The sequence below is a fragment of the Epinephelus moara genome, chromosome 1 (genome assembly GCF_006386435.1).
Source record: "Epinephelus moara isolate mb chromosome 1, YSFRI_EMoa_1.0, whole genome shotgun sequence".
NCBI lineage: Eukaryota > Metazoa > Chordata > Actinopteri > Perciformes > Serranidae > Epinephelus > Epinephelus moara.
In genome coordinates, this window is record NC_065506.1 from 24,831,732 (window position 1) to 24,854,759 (window position 23,028).

General features: G+C 39.5%; 2 protein-coding genes across 6 annotated transcripts; both read left to right on the forward strand.

Moving 5' to 3' along the window:
- The first annotated feature begins 406 nt into the window (after positions 1–406).
- znf280d (zinc finger protein 280D) lies at positions 407–15,736 on the forward strand. 5 transcript variants are annotated; one of them, XM_050050744.1, is made up of 19 exons: positions 407–564; positions 3,239–3,369; positions 4,214–4,413; positions 4,500–4,599; positions 4,716–4,940; positions 5,037–5,111; positions 5,248–5,354; positions 5,637–5,818; positions 8,152–8,309; positions 8,403–8,503; positions 8,591–8,737; positions 9,217–9,351; positions 9,459–9,688; positions 11,784–11,924; positions 12,017–12,085; positions 12,184–12,299; positions 12,395–12,416; positions 12,601–12,690; positions 12,936–15,735. In XM_050050744.1, exons 2-19 carry the CDS (start codon positions 3,246–3,248, stop codon positions 13,405–13,407), a joined length of 2,694 nt encoding a protein of 897 aa, XP_049906701.1. In that variant the 5' UTR covers positions 407–564; positions 3,239–3,245; the 3' UTR covers positions 13,408–15,735. The 5 variants fall into 5 exon arrangements, with proteins under 5 accessions (XP_049906701.1, XP_049906711.1, XP_049906719.1 ...); XM_050050775.1 differs by having other exon boundaries at positions 560–564; positions 12,392–12,416; positions 12,936–15,736; XM_050050754.1 differs by lacking the exon at positions 12,601–12,690 and having other exon boundaries at positions 12,392–12,416.
- A 1,031-nt stretch (positions 15,737–16,767) lies between these two features.
- Positions 16,768–22,910, forward strand: mns1 (meiosis-specific nuclear structural 1). Its single transcript, XM_050051036.1, has 10 exons — positions 16,768–16,964; positions 17,114–17,323; positions 18,710–18,837; positions 20,186–20,288; positions 20,633–20,862; positions 21,333–21,549; positions 21,648–21,755; positions 22,057–22,314; positions 22,566–22,691; positions 22,773–22,910. The coding sequence occupies exons 1-10, from the start codon at positions 16,962–16,964 to the stop codon at positions 22,881–22,883; spliced, it is 1,494 nt and encodes a 497-aa protein (XP_049906993.1). The 5' UTR covers positions 16,768–16,961; the 3' UTR covers positions 22,884–22,910.
- The last annotated feature ends 118 nt before the right edge of the window (positions 22,911–23,028 follow it).

The following is a 23,028-nucleotide window of genomic DNA, read 5'->3' on the forward strand; positions in this document are numbered from 1 at the left end:
CTTTGGATGCCCCGGCCCAACATTGTGTAACCCAATAACAATTTTTATGAACCAGTAACAATACTCTAGACTAGTAATAAAATGAGCCAGATTTTTAAAAAAAAATAATAATAATGATAATCACACCCCAGCCACCCCCTCCTGTGATATGAAAGAACAGTCCCTAATGTAATGATAGGAAAGTTCAGGCTGAAGTGCATGTACCACTCAGTGTCATTGTGCTGTATATTGTCTTCTCAGTGCATATACTGAAGATAAATGAAATATGAAATCTGTATTCTTGCAAATGAAAATAGATAATCTAGAGAAAACATGTGGGAGAGACCGGGAAGTACTAAAAGTACACAAAGGAAGTGATGGAGAGAAATGCGCCCTGGACTCTGATTGGTCCAGACAGTGTGAGCATTTCCGCTGCCTCGGGCTAGCTATGCACTCTTCCCCCCCGTCCTGTGTGAAGTAGACCCGCACTATCTGAACTCTATCGTGTCCAGACCACCGACTAGTGCTGAAGTTGGTATCTAAACACGGTTCTGCCCTGAGACCCAGAGGCTGCGTGTAAGAGAGGTAGGCTCAAACACAAACCCCGTGCGCCAAACTCTGGGTGCAGTCTTTGTCCCAGCATCCACCTCCCAGATAATGTGGACATGCTAACAGAGCCTAGCTAATGTTGTGGTGCGGTGATCGATAATCGATAACGATTGCAGTGGGCACTGTGATACATTGGTGATAGAAATGCGTTGACATTTTACAAATTCGATTTTTTTACTTAACACTTTGACAATGTCGCAGGCTGCATCAGTCAGTAGCACTGGGAATCCTAAATGTTAGCTAGTTAGCATTAGCTTCCAGGCTGTTGAAAAGGACCGAGATGCTAACAGCATTATACATCGCAGGTAAACGTGAGCTAGCTAAGCTAACATAACATCTGCTAATGCTAGCTTGTTGTAAATAGCAACGTTTTTATTACGTTTATTTCAATTTCAGTAAACGTAGAGATTTATTTGGAAGGCAAAAATGTCAGCACAAAACTAAAACAGCATCTTTCACATTGACGCTACATTCTCGCATCATTTCCCCAAATTTTTCTTCATTGCTAGAAAACGGCTCATGCTTAAGTTTATATCCTGTCACACATTTGCAAAAAAAATACAAGTAAATAATCATAGCATATGCAGTTTTAAAGTGTTTTACAATTGATCTTGTGTCCTCATTTTCTGGCTTTTTTTTTAAATCCACCAAATCTGACGCCATCTTGGTAGGAAAAGCTTTTTTCCCCAATAAATGGACCCAATTATTTCTGATCTAATTTAGTCAGAATAACCACCATACATCTCCCAGCTCCCCTTCACCTTTCAGCACATTGTTTTGGTTTCGCAGCCACACCTTTACTGCTCTACTCTCAACAGTTTTTTTCAGTCGCCGCAGACAGCTCTTTTCAAGGAAAAAACACTGACTGTACACTACTTGCCCACCACCAAATGACAGACAGACAAAGTCAGTGATTAGCTGGTGAACACAGTGGTGTATTTAGCAGCTAAAGAGCCAGGTGTTTGCCTCAGAAATGGATTTTGGACTTGAAACAAGTGCCAGATTGACAGAAACATGATTCATATTGAATGGAAATAGTGCTCTGTGTCTGCTTGAGGTGTAAATAGGCAACTGTTTGCTAAACTTTGGTTGTAACAGCTCCATAAGGTGGTGTTGTCATGTCAGTGTTATGTTTGTAGCTTGATGCATTGCTCCAAGGTGGTTACAAAGTCAACTTTGACAGGTCGAAATGTCCACTTATATTTCTTTTATTGACAATGGAGATGAATGAGAACATGTGATGTGAAAGTTGTTGCTTGTCATGATAAAACCACAGAGATCACCCAACTGTGCAGTGTTCCTCAGCTCTTTGTAGCATTTTGTGTCTCTCAGCTCATTGTTTTGGTAGTTTCGTTCTCAAATACCGGCAATTGGTAGCTTTTTTCAGAAAGTGCTGACAAACTCACTACCTGGTTAGCACCAAACAATGGAGAATTAAGATAAGTCTATGATATTCGTGTCTTGAGTTGTTCAGGACCAAAGCAGAGCTGGAATGGGATTGAAGATAGGACTTACCTTTATCAGGTGGCCAGAAACAATACTATGGACGAATGCTGATATAACTGTGTTTTGTGGGTGTGTCAGAATCATATTTTATTGGCCAAGTATATGTACGTCTACAGGGAATTTAACTACAGTTTTTGTTGCTCTCAGTGTACTTACAGGGTTACACAAAACATACATGTTGTGTATCAGTACTGTGGGAAGTGAGCATTGAAACAGTTTCAAATATTCACAATAGATATGTATCAATAAATCGATATTTTCAACACTCATTGATACCCCGGTACCAGCTGCTATTTCTTGCTCTCTCGTATTGTTAATGTTTAACATACATATATGTAAACACTGTGAATATACTGTGTATTTTGTAATATTTATATATCAAACTATTTCTGTAAATTGAAAGCTAGAATAGAGCAAGGAGTGCTGGTGGAATAAAAATAGGATGTATACATGTCTATATACAATGCATACAGTGTGTTGTTGTTTTTTGACAGTGATGACATGTACATGTTTAAAGACAGTGCATTGAAACTTTAAAATATATAATGTGTCATTTTTAGGTACAATGGATTCTTTTTTTCCGATAGTTTTGGTGTAAATAGGCTGTTTTCTAACATGTTATCCAGAACAAAAATCAGAAATCAGATTGACCAATCCAAGATCCAAGATGCAGTCTTTTCCACAGCAGATACTATGACCTGTTGTAGTAAGAAAAGCACAGGTGTTTCTGATAACTTTGATTATGTGCCAGTGTGCCAGCATCCTGAAACCAACACAGCTATATTTAATTCAGACATTATTGATTTCATTATTTACACCTGTGTTTTACCTGCTGTGACATGTCAAAATGTTTAAAATCTGTTGTGTCTCCTTGCCATGTGTAGTGCTTAGGCCTACAATGTTGAAGCTTAGAGTGTCGAGTAAGATGGTAAAAACATTGCATTTTCTGATTGTAAATGTCTAAAAAAAATTATATAAAAAAAAAGATCATTGCTACTGTTTCATTCTAGAGTCAGTTAAATAGTCAGACCTACTTTTTTACCCTGCCTGAGTTTTTTGGTTTAGTTTTTTTTTGCTGTATTAGTAAAAGATGCTGCATCAAGTAGCGCTCAGGTTGGCTGAATATTATGTTTTTCTGTTGTAGGTCCACGATGTCTGAACTTTTTATGGAGTGTGTCGAGGAAGAGCTGGAGCCGTGGCAGAAACAAGCTCCTGAAGTTCATTTGATAGATGATGATGATGATGACGATGAACCCATCTTCGTAGGAGTGCTCTGTATGTCGTAGCACATTTTAAATATATTAATGTGAAGCTTGTCAACACTTAATTTTGTTGATGTCTTTGCTCCACGAGCAAAAATCATTGTGTTATTATAATATGATGTATATGTAGTTCAGAATCACCCTCTGCTATTTAGAAATACACAATATAATGTTGGCTCAGTATTGATAGTCTATAATCAAATTAACATTCATTTGAATAAATATTTAATCTTTTTTTGTTTGCCTGTCCTCCAGCTTGTTGCATATTTTCTCTGTTAAGGCCCAGACACACCAAAGAACTAGGGCGGATGAAGGCCAACTGTTGCGTTCCCTTACGTTGCCTGTCTCTCAGCCAAAAAGTTGCACTTGAATACACTGCAAAGACTACATTCCAGCCTTTAATGGATAGGACAGACAAGCATGAAGGGGGGAGAGAGAGGGGGAGTGACCTGTAGCAAAGGGCCACAGGCTGGAGTCGAACCCGGGCTGCTGCGGCAACAGCCTTGTACATGGGGCACCTGCTCTACCACTAAGCCAACGACACCCCACTTGACTTTAGTTTTGTTTGCTTTTCTCACTTCTATTTCTCCACTAGTGCACTGAGCTGAACTTCTAATCAGGGTGCTTTCTCTCACCAACGGGCTCCGCCGATTCAACATATTGAATCAGCTGACAAAAAGCTGACCGGGGCCCCACTAGTACCAACAGTGTGGGACACACTTTCACCAACGTTCCAACATTGACCGATAGCTGACTGTTGGCTCGGTGTGTCAGGGAAGTTTGTTTTAGGTGTACTCACATATAAACACAAAATATCCTGTTAAAGTCCTTTTTGTCCCTTTTGTATTTCCTTACAGCTAATAACCAGAAAGATGCCAAGCCTAAACCTTCACCTCCTCAGAGTGCAGAGAAACAAGACATAAAGCGTCCTGCTCCCAAGTCTGCCATTGGTGCCTCACCAATAATGCTGCCCTTGAGTGTGGCTGGAAATGCAGTGAATACTGTGGTACCCAATCTGACAACAGTGACCCCCCAGCCTGTTATTGTCAATAACCAGGTATTTATGGTGTTAAAATTATTTTTGCAAATAATGTGCAATAAGAACAGATACCTGTTAAATGTGGATTTATTCCTTTTTTGCAGGGCTTCATAGTCGCTTCTCCGCAATTGGCAAACAGCAGTGAGTTTATTGCCTCTCTTGGGAGCCAGTACCCTCCTGGGACTTCATTTACAATTGTACCAGGTAAACCTGCGTATAATATACCTCTGAGGAGTAAACCTTCTTTCCCCTCTCAGCGGTGCTTTAATTATGTAATAGAAAAGCATCTATCTGAAGAGTTTATCTGTTCTGTCTTTCAGCTGGTCAACAGCAGCTTTTTCAGCAGGTCTCCCCAACCACGGTAATACCTGGTGTTGTCCACCGGCCTCAGGTGCAACAAATCAGCAACAACGTTGTGACGTTGTCTAACGTCCAAAGTCCTGCTGTGTATTCAGCACAATCTCACCAGCTGCAGCTCAACCGTTCCAATCCACAACCTCTTCAGACCTTCTCTGTGCCTGCAAAGGCCAATAACAATAACAAAGGTAATTATCTTTTCTGATGTAATATTTTAGGCTTACTTCACCACACAGATCAATCAGCTGGAAAAAAATTATCGTATTGTCTTTGATTTCATCCAGATCCAGTCCTAGTCAAACGAGGATTACCACCACAGCCAGTAGACAACGCAGCAAAAAGAGCCAAGCTTGATATAGGTACGTTTCTATTATTAGAGTAAGTTAATGATGAAGTTTTGTAATCCCATTACTTTAAGCAAAGCGTAAACCTAATCTTAGTTCCTCTTGTGTTTTAATGGCTTGTCAGTCATAACATCCAATTGTTTTTTTGTAGTGCCAACAAAATTAATTCTCCCTTTGGATAATGGGTATATGAAGAAAAAGTGCCCAAAGTGTCAAGAAGAATTCCTTACACAGGAGGCCCTGAAATTTCATGTTGTGGTGAGTAAAAATGCCTGGGGAGTAATGTGTTAGAGGGGAAATTAACATTAAGATTTGAAAGATTAGTATCCACAAAAAAACACACAATGGCATATCACACTGTTTGATCATGAACACTGTCAAAATTATTTAGTCGTCAGGTTTGTTTGCTTTCCACAAGCCTGTAATGACATCAGATCTTCAGTTTAGTGCCAAGCACTCAGGCATCCGTTCTTTTTGCTGTGTTTGCCCCACATCAAACATTAACATGGCTTATTTATGTAATATATCTCTTAATTTCAGAGCTGCTGCGCAGTCGTGGAATGTACATCTCCATCAGCCCTGAACGCTGCAAACAAGCGCATCATGCTGGTCTCAGATTTCTACTACGGCCGGTTTATGGGAGATGGGATGAAGAAGGAACAGAAGACCAACACCACGTTCAAGTGCCAGAGCTGTTTAAAAGTTCTCAAGAACAATATCAGGTATGAATGGTCATGTGTTTTCTTTCGTTTATTCATTTTTTCCGTAACCACTTATCCTGTTAGGGGTCGCAGTGGGGCTGGAGCCTATCCCAGCTGACATTGGGCGAGAGGCAGGGTACACCCTGGACAGGTCACCAGACTATCACAGGGCTGACACATAGAGACAGACAACCATTCACACTCACATTCACACCTACGGCCAATTTAGAGTCAACAGTTAAACTGCATGTCCTTGGACTGTGGGAGGAAGCCGGAGTACCCGAAGAAAACCCACTTTTATTTGCTTGTTAGACCCAACACTGGACCGGTTTTCATAAAGTAGGTTGGAAAACGATAGACAACACTACAACTATATAGATTTTAAAAATGGTGAAGTTTCACTTTTACAGCGCTTGGCACTCTGCTGCTCCATCTGTGCTCAGAGTACGCTCTGGCACAAGAGAGGGAGAGAGAAAACGCAGCTCCAAAAAAATCTAAATGTTGCAGCGAATGCTGATATTGGGGCAGTGCGCCATAAATAAATAAATGTGTGGAAAACCGTGCTGTTGAAACCTCTTTGAGACCAAGCTTGTCTGAAACTACATACAGTCGTTAATATGCTCTCAAAACACAGACTGGGACTTGAAGGACTTGCTGAAGAGAGATCTGTCCAGTGCCAGTAAAGACAGCACGGACGTCTTCCTTGACCCTCAGTGCAGTTTTCCTCTTAGATGGATGACCGTATCGGACCGTTTTCCCTCATGGGCCTAAAGATGAAAAATGACTGCTAGTTTAGGTGGCGTAACAACTGCTCCTTTGATTAAATAACTTTGCCTCAGAACATTGCAAAAAAAGCTTCTGTAAGCTGCTTTTAATGGGGAAACACATTTGTACTGCAGCCGCACTCTCACAGTGGAGGTCATAGTTCATCCACATAAAAATCTCTATTAGGGGAGCTGAGACAGCAGAATGTGCCGGCTGAAAAATGGGCTGTGCCTCGTCAGGGCAGCAGTGGCAGGTAGCTGTGGAGGTGCTAGGTGCAGACGTGGAGCACTACATCATTAGGCAAAACAAAAATCTGTGTGTAATTGCTGATATTATAACGGCCATTATACATGCTTAGAAAGTGAGGTACAAGGAGAATACTTCATTTATCTTTAAAACCTTTGGGACCTGGACCATAACCACTGCATGCACACATGAATATTAATTTCTCCCCCACTGCTTGACATTGGTTTTGTTTTAATGCTTCTATTTTCTCTTTTAAAAATGGAAATATCCCTCAAATTACTGTAAACCTCCTGCATAAATAGATAATGCGCTCACCTTTGTTGAGTGTGTGTGTGTGTGTGTGTGTGTGTGTGTGTGTTCAAGGATAATGTTACAGTCTTTTAATGAGGTTTTGTGATTTTAGACATGCAGTGTTTGTTCGCCGCTAATTTTCTCAATTAATTGGCAATTGTTTTGTCTATGAAATTTTTAAAAAAGCGCTGACAAAATGGCCATTACAAGTCTAGACAGCCTAATGCGACCTCTTCATATTGCTTGCTTTGTCTGACAGTCCAAAACCCAAAGACATACAATTCTCGATCTTACATGACAAAGAAAAGCAGAAAATAATAAGATTTTAGTCACTGAAGCCAGCAAATGTTGTTGATTTTTACATTAAAAATGATTGAAATGAGTAATAAAACATCCACATTTTTGCAGATTAATTTTATGTTGATTGACTTGATCGTTTTTGCTTTATTTGAATTAATCCTGTTAATGACATCACTATTTAATATCTTTAATGTACAGGAACAGCTTTTTGGAAGGTGTTGGCACTGATTCCATGACAATTCAGATTAGAAGTGAGTGATATATTGATTATAGTCAATGTATCGCTTTCTGTTTCATGTGGGATGTATAGAATGACCGTATAGCAAATGTCAAGTATAAATTGTCTTGTCACTTTTTTAAACTACTGGCGTGAGACTCGACGTTTCAGTTCTCTCGCTGTCTGCTATGGCTCTCACCTTCTCACCAGCACAAAAAGAAAACAAAAAGACTCTTAAACATGATGTGTCACACGCATTCCCCAACCAGACAGACCACTCTGTCTTAGGCAATAGTGTGTGAGCAGGCAGTATGTAGTTCAGAGGAGGTTTCAAAATCTTGAGATATATCATGTATCTCGACATGGTCTTCAAATATCACAACATTATTTGTAGGCCATATCATCCGTCCCTAACATTCAAATGAAAATCACTACAGTAACAAACAGGCTCAATCATGGGTTCCTTATTTAACATTTAAGTGACTTTTCTGTGCCCTGTGTGTGTCCGTGTGTGTCCATGTGTTCTATCTTGCAGGTTCATGAACCATATGAAGCACCACCTGGAGCTTGAAAAGCAGAACAGCGAGAGCTGGGAAAGCCACACAACTTGCCAGCATTGCTACCGACAGTACCTGACTCCGTTCCAGCTGCAGTGCCACATCGAGAGCGCCCACAGCCCGATCGAATCCTCAAGTATAACATAATTGTCTATACGGCTCAATGTCACATGACAGTTTCCTCAAACGCTGAGTGGCCATTTGTAATTTTTCATCTTTCCTTTTTAAGCCAACTGCAAGATATGTGAGCTGGCGTTTGAGTCGGAGCAAGTTCTTCTGGAACACATGAAGGACAATCATAAGCCCGGGGAAATGCCCTACGTCTGCCAGGTCTGTCACCTAAAGTTGAGCTGTGTTGTGGTGTTGATGCTGGAAAACATTCACTCACACTGACATTCTGTTTTAATGATTCCACAGGTCTGCAACTACCGGTCCTCCTTCTTCTCAGATGTGGAGACACATTTCCGAAGTGTCCATGAAAACACGAAAGACCTGCTCTGTCCCTTCTGTCTCAAAGTTCTCAGAAGTAGTCATATGTACATGCAACACTACATGAAACATCAGGTACAACACTGCATCTTATCAAGTCTATGTAAAGCTGTTACAGTGTCATTTAGAAAAAAACGTAGATGAGGAGTCATGGCTGACGCAGAGCAATGTGTGTTTGACAGTTTACCGTAAATTCCTCTGATTGTAAGAAATGTCTTTGCAAGAGATTGAACTCACTATTAGTTTGCACCATTAGCTCCAACTCTAAGGTTGGATTGATTTGGTTGTCTGCCCTGCACCTCACTGTAATACATAAAAGGCTGACAATAAAACCAGCTTCTCTTCACCTGCCCTGAAGGAGCAATAAATACGGTAGAGTTAGAACCAAACAAAATTAATTGCTGCTCTATTAATAGTAATGAAAGTATTTTCTTTCACACCAGTTAAATTCTTTCAGTGATTTCAAATGAAACATTTCAGCAATTAGCCTCTGGTCGCATCACTTATTAATCATGTTTTTGTGTTTCTACACTGCAATGTTTTTTCTTTTTCAGAAAAAAGGGATCCATCGCTGTGGAAAATGCCGACTGAACTTTCTCACCTACAAGGAGAAACTGGAGCACAAGACTCACGTCCACAAGACTTTCAGAAAGCCTCAAGCCCTGGAAGGCCTTCCTCCAGGAACAAAGGTCTGACCTGGTCATAGCAAGATCTGGACGACATTTGTTTTAGACCTTTTTAACGATTCTTAGATTGATACGAGTTTAATTCAGTGCATATTGTGTTTTCTTGCCAGGTGACCATTCGAGCATCCCTCACGGGAAAGACACCCTCATTGCCGACCTCCCCTGATCGTCCGAGCTTTACTGTCACTCCAGAAAGTTTCAACCAGCAAACCAAACCTCCAGTCAGTGCGTCCAAGTCTAAGTCAAACTACTCTGCAGCAGGAAAAGCCAAGGCGACTCAGAGCAGCAAGAAGCAGAATTGCCGGACCAGCAAGCACAACCTGGCACTCAGGAATCTCAGGTTGTAATCTGAGCGTTTTCACACTGTCAAAGACTCTACAGCAATAGCTTGATTGATTTTTATAAAACCACAGAATTATTTGGTAATAGACCGAATTACGATGACGTTGTGCTGACAACAGATATGAAAAATTGGCAAACTTGTTGTCATTTTCAGCCGTACTTCTGCTCAGCGCTGTTTGATTTTGATGTACAGTATGTGACGCTAAGGCAAGGATTTTCTACCTGCAGGTTATTGTAAATAAACACTGTGACTCATTATACAGACGTTTAATAAGTATTAGTGTGTATAGGTTGGTAACTACTTTCTGTGTGGTAAATTACCTCAAGTGATGTCACTTGATTCAGCGTTGGTTTGGTCTGAGGCTTAGAAATTTGGAGATGGAAAAAAAGTATGGAGAGCGTGGAGCTGGGAAGAAGTGAGCTTATCAGACCTCTGTATCCTGCTCCTCATGTTGAGACTTTATGATGATTTTAATGGAATCAAACAGAATAAGAGTAGAGCAGACATTCCCATTCAGATCAACATAGCAGGATTGTCATAGCAGCAGCCATTTTTATTTGTACTGTTGCCATTGCAATGGTTGTAGCGGGCTAACTTCTGTATAAACAAACCAACTTGCGGCAAGTCTTGAACTCCCTGAGGTGAAGTTTAGCAGCAAAAACTAAGCAATCCCTTATTTTCAAAAAATCACTGTAACTGTTATTTCCCTGATTATTTTGTTGCAATTAATTGCATGTTTGTTAGAACGTGATGTTACTGTAGCTGCCTCCGAAGAATGAGTGCCACTGCTCAGAGGACAGCTCAGAGGCACAGATAGAAGCGATAAAAAGCGTGTAGATCAGCATGTTTTCACTTCTTCAAACTTAGTGAATTAAGGATTTGTTTTGACCAAACTGGGGTTGGTGACTGTGGGAACAGTGGACTAGCAAACTAGACGACAAACGAGACTAACTAAGACAGTGTTGGTGAGTTTTATCTCGTTTCTGTCGAGGTTGAATGAATTGTTTTTCACGAGTTATCAAGGCAATTGAGCTGAAGATAGCCTTCATCCGGTAAAGGAGAGAAACTTGTATTGGTGTACTTTTTGTTTTTTTTAAAAGATTTTTTGGGGGCATTTTTTTAAGCTTTTAATCGATAGGACAGACAAGTGTGAAAGGGGGAGAGAGAGAGGGAGTGACATGCAGCAAAGGGCCGCTGTGGCAACAGCCTTGTACATGGGGCGCCTGCTCTACCACTAAGCCACCGACGCCCCGTATTGGTGTACTCTATTGTATTCTTCTGTTTGATAAGGAAAACAGGTGAAAGAATAGGCCTTAACACAGCTCTCAAACTAGTGAATGTAACTTTATGGTCCCAGTAACATGTGTTGTCACCATAACGACTAACAACAGTCACAGTTTTCTTTTGTACTACTCAAATTACCTTTCTATTTATTCTGTTTCTATGTCTCAAAAAATTGTTTGGACTCTTGAACATGCATGTGGCTCAAAAAACTTGGATCTTCCCCCCTTCAAAAAATAAATAATCTATAATCTCTAGCCTGTCCAGCTTTGGGCCCCCTGAATCATTCAGGGCCCCATCCCACCCCCACCACTAATGTCGAGCCCCACCCCCTGGGTATTTATGACAGGGTGGGATCAGATTAATAGACGTTATTAAAGCCTCGCAGGACACAAAGTAGCTAATTGCATTTTCAATTAATTTTCCAGACAGTCCTTATTAGGCTGGCTAAAAATAATATGGTGTAGAGCAGATAGAGAGGGATTTCTTTCTTTAACAAACTAATGAGTGTGATATTTGGTTAATTGGGCTCAGCAATCAAAAACAATATGCTGGAGTCAGTCACGTGATACGGGCCTTTAGGAAAATAATGCAGTGGTGTAATAGAAGAGTTCGGACTAGTGAGGAACCTGCTGGCCTCTCATTGCACAATTAAGAAAAGTAATTATATACAGTTAAAATAAATGACAACAAATTTCTAATAATTCTTTCTTTTCAATGTCTTAAAATCTGACTTGAGCCATGAAAAGAAATGATTTTCAATGTTTAAATATCTTTGTGTTTTGTGCTCTGTTTTATTTCCAAATATCAGGGTCAACGGAGGGCGGTACACGTGCATCGAGTGCAACGGACAAGTTGACGACTTCTTTTCTCATTTCCCAATGGCTTCAAATTGTGGTGCGTGCAGATATCGGACAAGTTGCAAAGTCTCCATTGGTAACCACATGATCAAGTGAGTACAAATTTGAATTGAATTAATATTTGTGGCACTTTATTTTAGGCCCGCTGTATTTATCTAATTAATCTTTCTTTGGTCTTTGTTAGGTTTCATAGCACCATAACCAAAAACAGATTTTTGAAAATGGATTACAAGAGGAATTCATCTGCATTAAAGTAAGTGTGCTTCATAAAGTCTATCAAACATTCAGCCTTAAATACAAAGTGTTTCCTGTTTGAAATTGGACATGACAGAAAATTTTGTTTTTCCCCAGACTGACGCTGGTCTGTCTCAACTGTGACCTCCTTGTGGATGCATCAGGCGGTGACCTGATGACCAAACACTTAACTGATAGACCCCATCACATATGCAAAGTCATTCAGGAGAGAGGTATGTTTTTTCTTAGTACGACCACCTGATTAATAGCTGGTATTTAGTGTGACAAGTTTCTTGAAAAGGTTTGTCTCTTGTTTTTAATCCAGCAGATATCAAAGCCAAAGATCGATTGTGAGTAGAAACTACTTGTCCTGACTTAACAGACAATCTTTAATCTGTAGGAAACACTTGACAGTGTCAAAGACCACAGAACATTTACTGAATTAAAGTCCACCTGAAATTAAATTGCATGTTTTATTCTGCTTCAGCCTACAAATCAGGTCTGTAAATCCCATTTCCTGTGTTCTCCTTTAAGAAAAAACTCTAAAAGAAAAGGGGTTGGTTTCACAGTGGCGCCCCCTGTCCATGCATTAACCAGTTGGGCCCCATCTACATCCTTACCTATGTAGGTGAAGAACTTGTTTTCATACAGCCAGTCAAACTGTTTCATTCTGACCATATATGCAGAGAGCGTTAATGTTGATGCTCTAGCAGTCGTCACATTGACAAACAGCCAGGCAGCTGTGTGCACAAATTTCTGCAACAACACAAAGTTTCAGTAACAAATGTCAAGGACTGCTGTTTAATATTGATAATAGCTTATTGCTAAAGGCTGCATGTAAATCTAAAGGATGTTTTTGTTTCATGCAGGAGTCTCCTCTCCAGGCAGCCAGCAAAAGTCATGTTTGTCTTGACACCACCGTCCGATCAAAAACCAAAGGAAATGGACTTAAAACCAGCTGAAAGCATCACATCTGAAAGCGTCATCTCTGAAAGCGTCATCTCTGAAAGCGTCATCTCTGAAAGCGCCATCTCTGAAAGCGTCATATCTGAAAGCGCCATATCTGAAAGTGTTACTCCCGCCGCCATTGAGCCACCAGAACCAGAGCCGATGTTGCCAGCAGATGATAAGGAAAAGGAAAAGGAATCCGCAGAGATGAGTGTCAGTGAAGGTACCTCTGAAGGAGAAAAGCAGGCGTCACTTCCCGCTTTGTCATCTTCCTGTACATCAGAGGACGTTTTAGACCCCTGTGAAGAGTCAGCGGGTAACTCAGAGAGCGCAGTTGTCAAAGAGGAGCTCCCTGAACCCGAGGCTGAGGAACAACAAACTAAAACAGAATGAACCTGTACATTGACTGAACAATGCATATGACACATGAGAAGACTGCTCAGTTATAGATTTAAGAACTGCTTCATCTGTCATACCTCAGCATTGTTTCTTTGTCTGTTTGTTAAAAACCATGAAAAATATTTTATCAGATTTTTTTTTTTTACTCTTCTGTCGAACTTTATTGCCTGAATAGATTAAAAGTATCTTTGTATTTATGAACAAAAATACGTCACCTAAAGTCGTCATAGCTGCCCTATAACCTATATAGTGAAAGAATTTGCATAGTCGTACTTTTAAACATCAGAAATTAAACTTAAATGACCGTGGCTCATTTTATATTTCTTAAAGATTTCACAAAGTGGTTGATGTTGTCTGTAAGGAAACTCCTTCTGCCATAAAGAGGACAGTTTTTGGCTTCCTGATTGGCGATGTCAGCTCAGATCATGTTTGATTTGCTTAACTGAGAAAGATGAACCTGTTTTTGAATTTAAAAAATCAACACGGTGGCACAGCAAATAAATGCTCATGTTCTGTGGTGATTTATTGATGCAGTTTAAAGGGTAACTTCAGTGCTTTAACCTGGACCCTGTTTTATCAGATCTTTGTGTACAAGTGACTAATGGAGACAACAGCTTCTGGTCCAGTATTTAGCGAGAGTGTTGCAGCTAGCAGCGCCGAAACAGGCTGCAGTGTAACCACTCGGGTCGCTTGGCACAGTCAATTTACATCCACTAAAGGTGGTTGTTTCTGCCACTTACATGCTCAGATTATTATTTTAAATGTCTGATAATATCATGTAAAGAATCCTACAGAGATAGACATTTTTGTTAAAGAATAAGATCATTTTTGTTCATCCAGAAACAGCCCCAAATCCCTATCAGCAAACTCCCCAGACTCAATTTAAATAAACAGTAATTTAGTGTGTGTAGAGCCGGCATATTTTCACATCTAACTCAGTTAATTTGGGGTTTATTTAAACCAAACCAGAGCTGGTGATTGTTGGAATAGTGGAAATCCAACCCAAGATGGTTTTTATGAATTTTATTTTGTTTTTGTCAATTTTGAATGAAGTGTGTTGTACAATGATAAAATGACTGTTTATGTAAATGGAGTCTGGTGGGTGCTGGTGATAGCGATATTGGGGCTGTTTCTAGTTAAAGAAAAAGGATGGAGCAAGGGCCCGTTGATGTTACATTGCAGCTTATTTTCAGCGGTCTAGCTCAATCCTGGACCTGTTTCATTGGAAAAGAGGGGTCCAGGTTGAAAGATGACGAAGTTACTGTTTAAATTCTCTTTGCAGTCCGCTTAAAAGTCAAAATACAAAAACACACTTCCTACTTCCATCAGATTAAATTCACACTGGTATCTTGATTTAAGATGTTTTTAAGTCATCATCAGGTCCTCGGTTTTTACCTTCCCTTAATCTGTGGTTTGCTGTCATTCTATAACCTTTAAATTATGTTTCATATGCTCTGTTATATTGGATTGAGGTTGCTATAGCAACAACATATATTATCACTGAGATGTTTACGTTGCTAGCAGAAAATTCCTGGTTTGTGGCAGAAATAATGATCCATAATTAATGTGGTGCAGGTACATTATATTCTTACCAGCTGCCTTTGAACATCCCAGAGTAACGTGTATCTCAACACTCAGAAAGTTCCTCTGAACTGTTAAGAAATATATAGTGCATGTAAAGAAAATGCTAGCATAAAAAAGAGAAAAATTAAGCAGTGATGGGATATTAGGTGGAAAATAACCACAGCTATTTGAGGAGTGAGCAAAATAATATACTGTTGTACTCAAATAGATTTTATTGTTTAAATTTTGTTGTATGTGCCAGCTTGTAAAAGAAATGTATATGGTTCTGGTGGAGGTACTCAGCACGACATGATAAAATAACTTGATGAATCTGTCCATCGTTTTTTACATCCCAGCTGCAGGTTGATAAAGTTGCCTTTTATTTTGCATATATGGTTTGGAAAAAAAAAAAAAAAAGGCTAATTCCCTGTAGCTCTGTGAATATTTTATACTGTATGATTTGTTTACTTTGTGTGACTTAATATCTCAAAAGTCATTTTTTTTTTTCTTTTTTTTTTAAAAAAAGGGTTTTCACTTGTATATACAGTATCTGTAGAGCAAGTCTGTAAATGCACCTATGTCTGTGATGGCACCGTACATGTAACCCCGAGTCTGTTTTGAATACATTCCTCTTCAGATATTGTGCTGTCCTTCGGACACATTTTCCTCAGAGATCTATAAACTGGGTTTGGGTCAGTGTTTTCCTGTAGTTTGTTATGTAAATAAATCTTTAATACAAGAGGTTTGAGTCTTTGGGTGTTGTTTTTCTGAATGTTGCTTTAAACTGTAGGGTCCTGTCTGTCAATGTTTCCAGAGAGTGCAGATGTTTGGATGTTATTTTTATTTATACCTAAGACGTGTGACCTGTATTGCAAGCCTTTTTACCATGCACGTGAACAAATGCATTGTAGTTCAGCAGAGCAGGGAGCTTATGTGTTATATAACAGAGATTTTTCTTTTTAGAATTTCTGGATTTCATTATTTCAAATTTTATGATACCATTACCATAGACTATAAAACATAAGCCACTGTACGAAAGACCAGTTCAACATTAACTACACTTGCAACTAAACAAGGAAAGGAGAAACTAAAAGGTATCTTTCAGAAGTCAGTTTCACAGCGCACTGCTATACAAGTAAGCCTCATTAAAGTTTAAATAATCAATAATGAAACATACATATAAAATTAATTTTTAAATAATAATGGTAAAATATATAACTAACAACAGGTTTAAAAAGAAAACTAACATTTCTGATCTATTTGTGAATTTATTAATATATGTTTGTACATCAAAATGTCCTAAGGTTTAGCTTAATATTATCCTTATATTTAATTATTTTTTGTGTGTGTATTTGTTTGTTTTTGTAGTTGTTTTTGCCTCTCATGTTATTGGATAAGTATCTTTGTCCTTTTTATTTTACTTTCTTTTTAAAATAATATTTTTAAACTGACAGTTTTGGAACTTCTGCACTGTAATTTGAGCATCTGTTTATAAAAACAAATATTAAAAAAACAAAAAAAACAACAATTTAGGTGCTGTGGTTAGTCCTACGGAAAACTTGAATTAATTAATAAACGAAAAAGGGGTTTTTTGCGTTGTGTTTAAATTCAGTTGAAACGCTCTTATTATTTATTTTTACTTGTATTTTTAATTTACGAATAGCCACAAAAACGAGCAGAGATAGATAGATAGATAGATAGATAGATAGATAGATAAACTCGTTTTGATTTTCCCGGACCTGACGTCAGTATCAACGCTCCTTTTTATTGGTTGAGCGTACGGAGACGCGGCGTTTCCAGGACAATGATGAGCCAAACAACCGAGGAGACCCAGCGACACTTTAGTTTACCAACGGCTCATTGATCTCTCATGACGCTAACACACCGAAACTCGTTTAAGGTTAAATAATTCAAACGCGTTTACGAATCAGAGAAACAAGAGAAGATAAGTTAAGAGGCGGGAATCGACAAAAAACGCCACAAACATGGTAAATATGGTAAATCCTCGTTGCCAAACCGAGGTTAGAGTTAACATTAGCTTGACTGCTACAAACTGCTAAGTTACCACACTGCTAACACAGCACCTATTACTGTTTTTCAGTGTTTTCTTATGTGTCTTATTTAACAACTTTTTCAGAGTCGTAACTGGGCGTCCAACCAGCAGCAGAGGTTAATGTTTCAGCGGCAGAAGCAGGAGCAGCACAGGCAGCAGGAGGCTCAGCGTGTGTCCAGAGACAAGCAGCTGCAGGCCTGTCTGCAGGACGAGGAGAGCTTTGAGAGGAGGAGATACCAGAGGCAGGTGCAGGAGGAGATCAGGGAGAGGCAAATGGAGAGCGCTATGCTTAAGGTATGGGATTATGTTGTGCATTTAATGTTTGACAAATTGCCAGGGTTAAATGAACATGAACTTTATGGTCCAAGGATTGGCCTTGTTGTGATTATACAGGGCTGAAGAGTGAAGTTTAGTTGTAGGTTACTTCATGCTACACATAGAAATGGTATGAATAAGACAAAAATAAATTAGATTATGATACAAAATAAGTACAATAATATGAGTTAACAAATGTATATTTAAAAAAACACCCCAATAGTATTATTAAAGAAAAATATATACAGATATTTATGTTTAGAAACACACACACAATTTTGTACAATATGACCGAATAATTGTTGCACGGAGAAATAGGGTAGTGGTTGAAATGGTGTCAGGTTTTCTTTGAATGTTCTACTGTGGTGTGATGACCAAATTAAAGGGGTCATACAAATATTATTTAAGAGAAAATTAAATTTAATTGTTAAAAAGACTTATGTGCACTTATATTTAAGGTTTGATCCTAGGATATTACTTTTTACTGAACTTTTTATTAGTGCGAATGTGTTTTGATTAGGGATGCACGATAATATCGCCATGTCATCGGTATCGGCCAGTATACTATCAGAACCATCACAGGAAGAGTATTTATGCATAATTTGATGTTAGTTACAGTACAGAGGAGACTTGATGATCAATAAAATTAAGTGGGGGGAAAAGTGTCTATATCGGTATGGGTTATCGACCAAATTAGTTGTTACATATCGGATATCTGCAAAAAAATCCAATATTGTGTGTCCTTAATTTTGATTTGATTTGATTTGACTTTATAGCCAGAATAGAAATTCTAAATGTTTGTCTTGCATCCCAGGACAACAACTGTTTCACATAAATTCACATACATACAAAAATACAAAACAACATTTAACCATACAACAGAGGCTACAAATCACAACAGACATTATGAAAAGTGGATGCAGTGCAACATATTACTCATTACTTTTTACATTCAGCGTTTGACCCGGGCTACTTAGAAGCCACACTTTGATTTAATGTACTACAGAGATTAATCGTTTACTGGTGACATTGAATGTTTCTTTCACATATACTAGACCTTTTGAATTCTGATAATCAGACTGAAATGGCCCTTTTTTTTTTTTTTTGCTGGAAAAAATAAATAAACCACAAAATGAAATGTGAAATAAGGGGGAGATGTAAATTAATGTTTTTTCAGAAGGCTTATTTTGTGGGTAACAGGGAGGGATTGTGAGTAATAGTCTAGATTTACCAGTAGCTGATTTAAGTTTTATTGGTAACTGCCATTATTAAAACAGGTTTTTACCTGAAATCCAAACATGTTGCTTTAACATGTCATTTATCCAAACTCAGATGTAGATAATCATAATAAAATCTGACTTGCAGGCAGAGGAGGAGAGAACAAACAGAGAGAAGCAACTTGAACAAGAGGAGAAAATTGCTAAGGAGCTGGCCCGCATCAACTATGAGACACAGAGAGAAGAGAAAATGAGGCAGTACATTAAAGAGAACAGGTATGAACATTTAAGTCATTACCTTGACTTACTATATATATGGGCTTACTATATCTGGGCAGGGCCGTCGCAACCGGACAGGCAAACTAGGCAATTGCCTAGGGCCCCGAGCTGGAAGGGGACCCCCAGAGACGGCTGACATTGGTCCATATCAATAACAATATGATGGAACCCCTATAGACACTGCAACAACGACAACACGTTGGAATCCCCCCTAATGGGGCCCTCTACTAGCTGCTGCTTGCGAGTGGTAGTGGAAGTAGGGTGACCAGATGTCCCGCATTGTGCAAGACTGCACAGCATTTCTGTCTCTTTTCACGCGTCACACAAATTGAGACCATGTCCCGCATGATTGGTTGCCACCCGCGCTAGCATTGTTGGAGTACTGTAGTACTACGGTACCTCACGGTACCACTACTGTGGGATATGTTCAAAGTCCAATTGCAAGAGGGTGAGTGTCCATGCACCGTCCAATAACGGCGCGCGCTGGCCACCTGGCACTCAATATGCTGCTGCGGTGGTTTGTATCCAGTGACATTTCAGGTATTAGCTGAGCTATTGAGTATCTTTAAGCAGTCAAAGATATTATTTATTTCTTTTTACTTGTAGGTTAGATGTGTTTATATATGCTACAGTGATTTGTTTTCCACAGAGCTCTACGGTGCGAGCATTTTACTCGCATTTGCAACTAAAAATAGTTTTGCGCAAGCAAAACAAATCATTCAGGAGCACGCTGTGCGAGTACGGATTTCAACCGGCAGCAGAAACTAAAGGCAAATCCTGCCGGTTGTGAGTTGAACAGGGGTCACAGACGCCGTATTCCTGTCAAATACGGCGCAAGATAAGGGCTTACCGGTGACTGAGAAGTCCGGCTCCGGGTCCAATCATTTCCTCTTTGTTGATTTCATGACTGCCCAGAAATACCTGAACAGCCGAGCCGTGGCGGCACACAGGTATGTGATGTGTCAGAGGAGAAACGAGCGGTTCACATTTCTCTATTTGTGGCAGGTAACGATCCACAAACCTCACCGCACTTTAGGGACTGTTCTTTACTCGTCAGGGGAGGAGGGTGGCTGGTTGATTTTTATTTCATTTATTTATTTTATTTCAATCCCCCCTATGTTAATCACTTATTGATGCTGTTTTTGAAGTATGTATAAGTCAATAAGTAATTTATTCCACTGAAATATCAGTTCTCCAAGGTGCCTCTTGCCTGGGCCCCCCAGAGTGTCTTGAAACAGCGCTGTATCTGGGTCAACATACAAATGCAACATTTTGCTTTTGTGTGCTTTTCTCTACTTTGGTCTCTTCATACTGTTGATTTTTAAAGTTTTCAAATACCTTTCAGCATGGAGCTTCGAGAGCTGGAGTCAAAGCTGAAGTCTGCATATCTGAATAAGGAACGAGCTGCACAGATTGCTGAGCAGGAGGCTACAAGGCTTGGGACAATGGTGAGCACCAACCTCATTATAGTGCTGGTTGTAAAAGATGGATTTTGTTTTTCAAAATATCTTCCTTTTAATAAGTCCAGATGCTTTTCTTTGTGTAATAGCCACTGGGCAGTGATCCAGTGATATTAAATTCAGAAAATGTTGTTAAAGACTATTTATAATGTACAGTTGGACGTTATGCACCAAGGCTCATTATCAAAGTTCTTGGAAAAATAATTCAGGAGTGAAAAATGGTCGTATTCCTCCTGATAAGGAGCTTTTAACTTTATGAAACTTTGATTTCAAGTGGAAATTTGAAATACAGAATATTTTTTACACCGTGTATGTCTTCTCTCTGACATTAGCGTGAGGAGGCAGACTTTGCTCGCAGGATGAAGAGTGAACATGAGCGAGCGGCCGCTGAGAAGCAGAAGCTGGAGCAGAAGCGCCAAGAGGAGCTGGCGCAGTATCAGAGAGAGCTGGAGCAGCAGCTCGTAGAGAGGGAGCGCAAGAGACAAGAGGCGTACGAGGAGTTCCTCAAAGAGAAGCTCATGGTTGATGAGATTGTCAGGAAGATTTATGAGGAGGATCAGATGTAAGTACTTAATTGCCAAGTCTTACAGTCTGTATCATGAGTGCACAATGCAACAGTATTTATATTGCTAAACACAGTAGTCAAGGGTAAGATATTCGTGTGAGAAAAAAATTGAATTCCATGGATTTAATTTGGACTTGCTTATACTGGTCTGTTGAATCCAAGAAAGTAGATATGTTAAGTCAAATCATATAATATCCAGCGCACAAGGGCCATTGCATTCAATTAAAACTTAAAAACTTAAATTAAAGGTCCAGTGTGTAGGATTTAGGGGGATATATTGGCAGAAATGATATACAATATGGTGAGTAACTATCCATGCAGATAAATACCATACATATTTTCTATTCATTGGTTCAGTATGAGTATACATTCCAAATTAAGTGTCCACTAGCATCTGTCTTCTTCCAGAGAAAATGTCAAGTTTTCTGTAGAATGATGGATTTTTTTTTTTTTTTAATTTCTTGAAGGGAGAGACAGCTGAAACTGGAGAAGGTCAGAGCCACTCAGCAGCACATTGAGGAATTCAAGAGACAGCAGGCCGAATGGAGACGCATGGAGCAAGAGAAAATGGAGGCTGAGAACAGACGCATCATGGAACTTGCAAGCCAACAGCAGCAGATGGAAGAGAGCAGAATAGCTAAGATCAAAGAGAGAGAAGAAGCAAAGGAGCAGCTTCATAAAATGGTTGAGACATATTTTTTATTTAATGTTGACACTTTTATTCATTCATCAGTGACACCTGTGTTTGGCACCAAACATCACTCCTTTATTTCCTCCTCTAGCTGTCTGAGAAGATTGAAGAGGAGAGGCAGCAGCGTGAAGAGATGGAGCGAGTCCGTGAGGAACTTTATTTAGAAGAACAAGAGGAGGCTAACAGGCAGAGAGACATTGTAAGTATCACATTACTGTCTCACTTTATAAGCATCCATGCTCAACAGTTCGTACTGTAATGAAGTTGACAGTTGAGACAAATTTATGACCAATATATTGGATACTAGGGATGCATGCAATGATTACAAGTAGTTGATTATTGATTAATGATTAATGTGTCAGTCTTTTTTTTATGAATTGTTTGGCTAATAAAGTATCTTTAAACAAGGAAAAATGGCCGCTATGAGATGAGAGACATGCACAGACTCCTGTGTGCGCCTGTGAATTATCTTAATGTTTTTTAAAACTTTCCTCCAACAGGAAGAGATGGAGAAGAAAATCAGACAGAGGCTGATGATGCAGCAGACCTGCCAGGAGCAGATGGCTTTCAAAGAGATGCGGAGGCAGGCGGAGAAAGAGGAGGAGGAGGCCTTCAAGAAAATGATGATGGCTAAGTTCGCAGAGGACGATCGGTTGGAGCAGATGAACGCTCAGAAACGACGCATGAAACAACTCGAGCACAAACGCGAAGTGGAGAAACTGATAGAGGACAGAAGACGGCAGCGTGAGGCCTACATGGTACGCACCAAGCTCTCTGTGTGCATGATCAAACCAAGAATAAGGTCTGATTGTTGATAGTAGTTTTGTTGTCAGAGGTTATGCTGCTAGCGTTACACCCTGGAAGGAACAGTTAGCAGCAACCTCAATGATATTTGATATTGAGCACTTGCAAAGTCTTAAGATGTATTAAGCTGCAGTGTATCATCTTTGACTCTAATGTCAGTTTTAAATGACCTGCTGTGACACTGCAATTGATCTCTCCCTTAAAGGAACATGAGGCTAAAGAAAGAGCACTTGAGCAAGAGAGGGAGGCGCTGCGCAGACAGATCATTGAAGAAGAGAGGCAGCGACTTCTTAAACGTCACGCAACTAAACTCCTTGGATACCTACCAAAGGTATGATGCAGTGTATGAATCATAAATAAAATTACACAAGTTCATATCACTCATGTATGACCATGAGTTAAACATTTTCAGGGTTTGCTCCGTGAAGAAGACCTGGAGCACTTTGATGAAGACTTCAGAAGAAACTTTAGAACACGTCAGGCAGATATCTTCTCTGACGACGGCTGGGAAGACGACGAGTGAACTCTGTCCCTGTCATTGCATACTCAGCCACTAGATGGCAGTTTAAGGTTACAGTTAACTGAGTAGCACTTTATCAGTGACCACAAAAATTAATGTCTCAGTTTATATGATAGAACTTGTTTAGTATTCAGTAACAACAACATGA

Coding starts and splice junctions, on each gene's coding strand:
- mns1 (XM_050051036.1), top strand. Junction 20,289..20,632: donor CTACAAGGCTTGGGACAATG/GTGAGCACCAAC, acceptor CTCTGACATTAG/CGTGAGGAGGCAGACTTTGC. Junction 22,315..22,565: donor GGCAGCGTGAGGCCTACATG/GTACGCACCAAG, acceptor TCTCCCTTAAAG/GAACATGAGGCTAAAGAAAG.
- znf280d (XM_050050775.1), top strand. CDS start 3,246: ATGTCTGAACTTTTTATGGAGTGTGTCGAGGAAGAGCTGGAGCCGTGG. Junction 4,414..4,499: donor CTGTTATTGTCAATAACCAG/GTATTTATGGTG, acceptor CCTTTTTTGCAG/GGCTTCATAGTCGCTTCTCC. Junction 9,352..9,458: donor GCCTTCCTCCAGGAACAAAG/GTCTGACCTGGT, acceptor TTTTCTTGCCAG/GTGACCATTCGAGCATCCCT.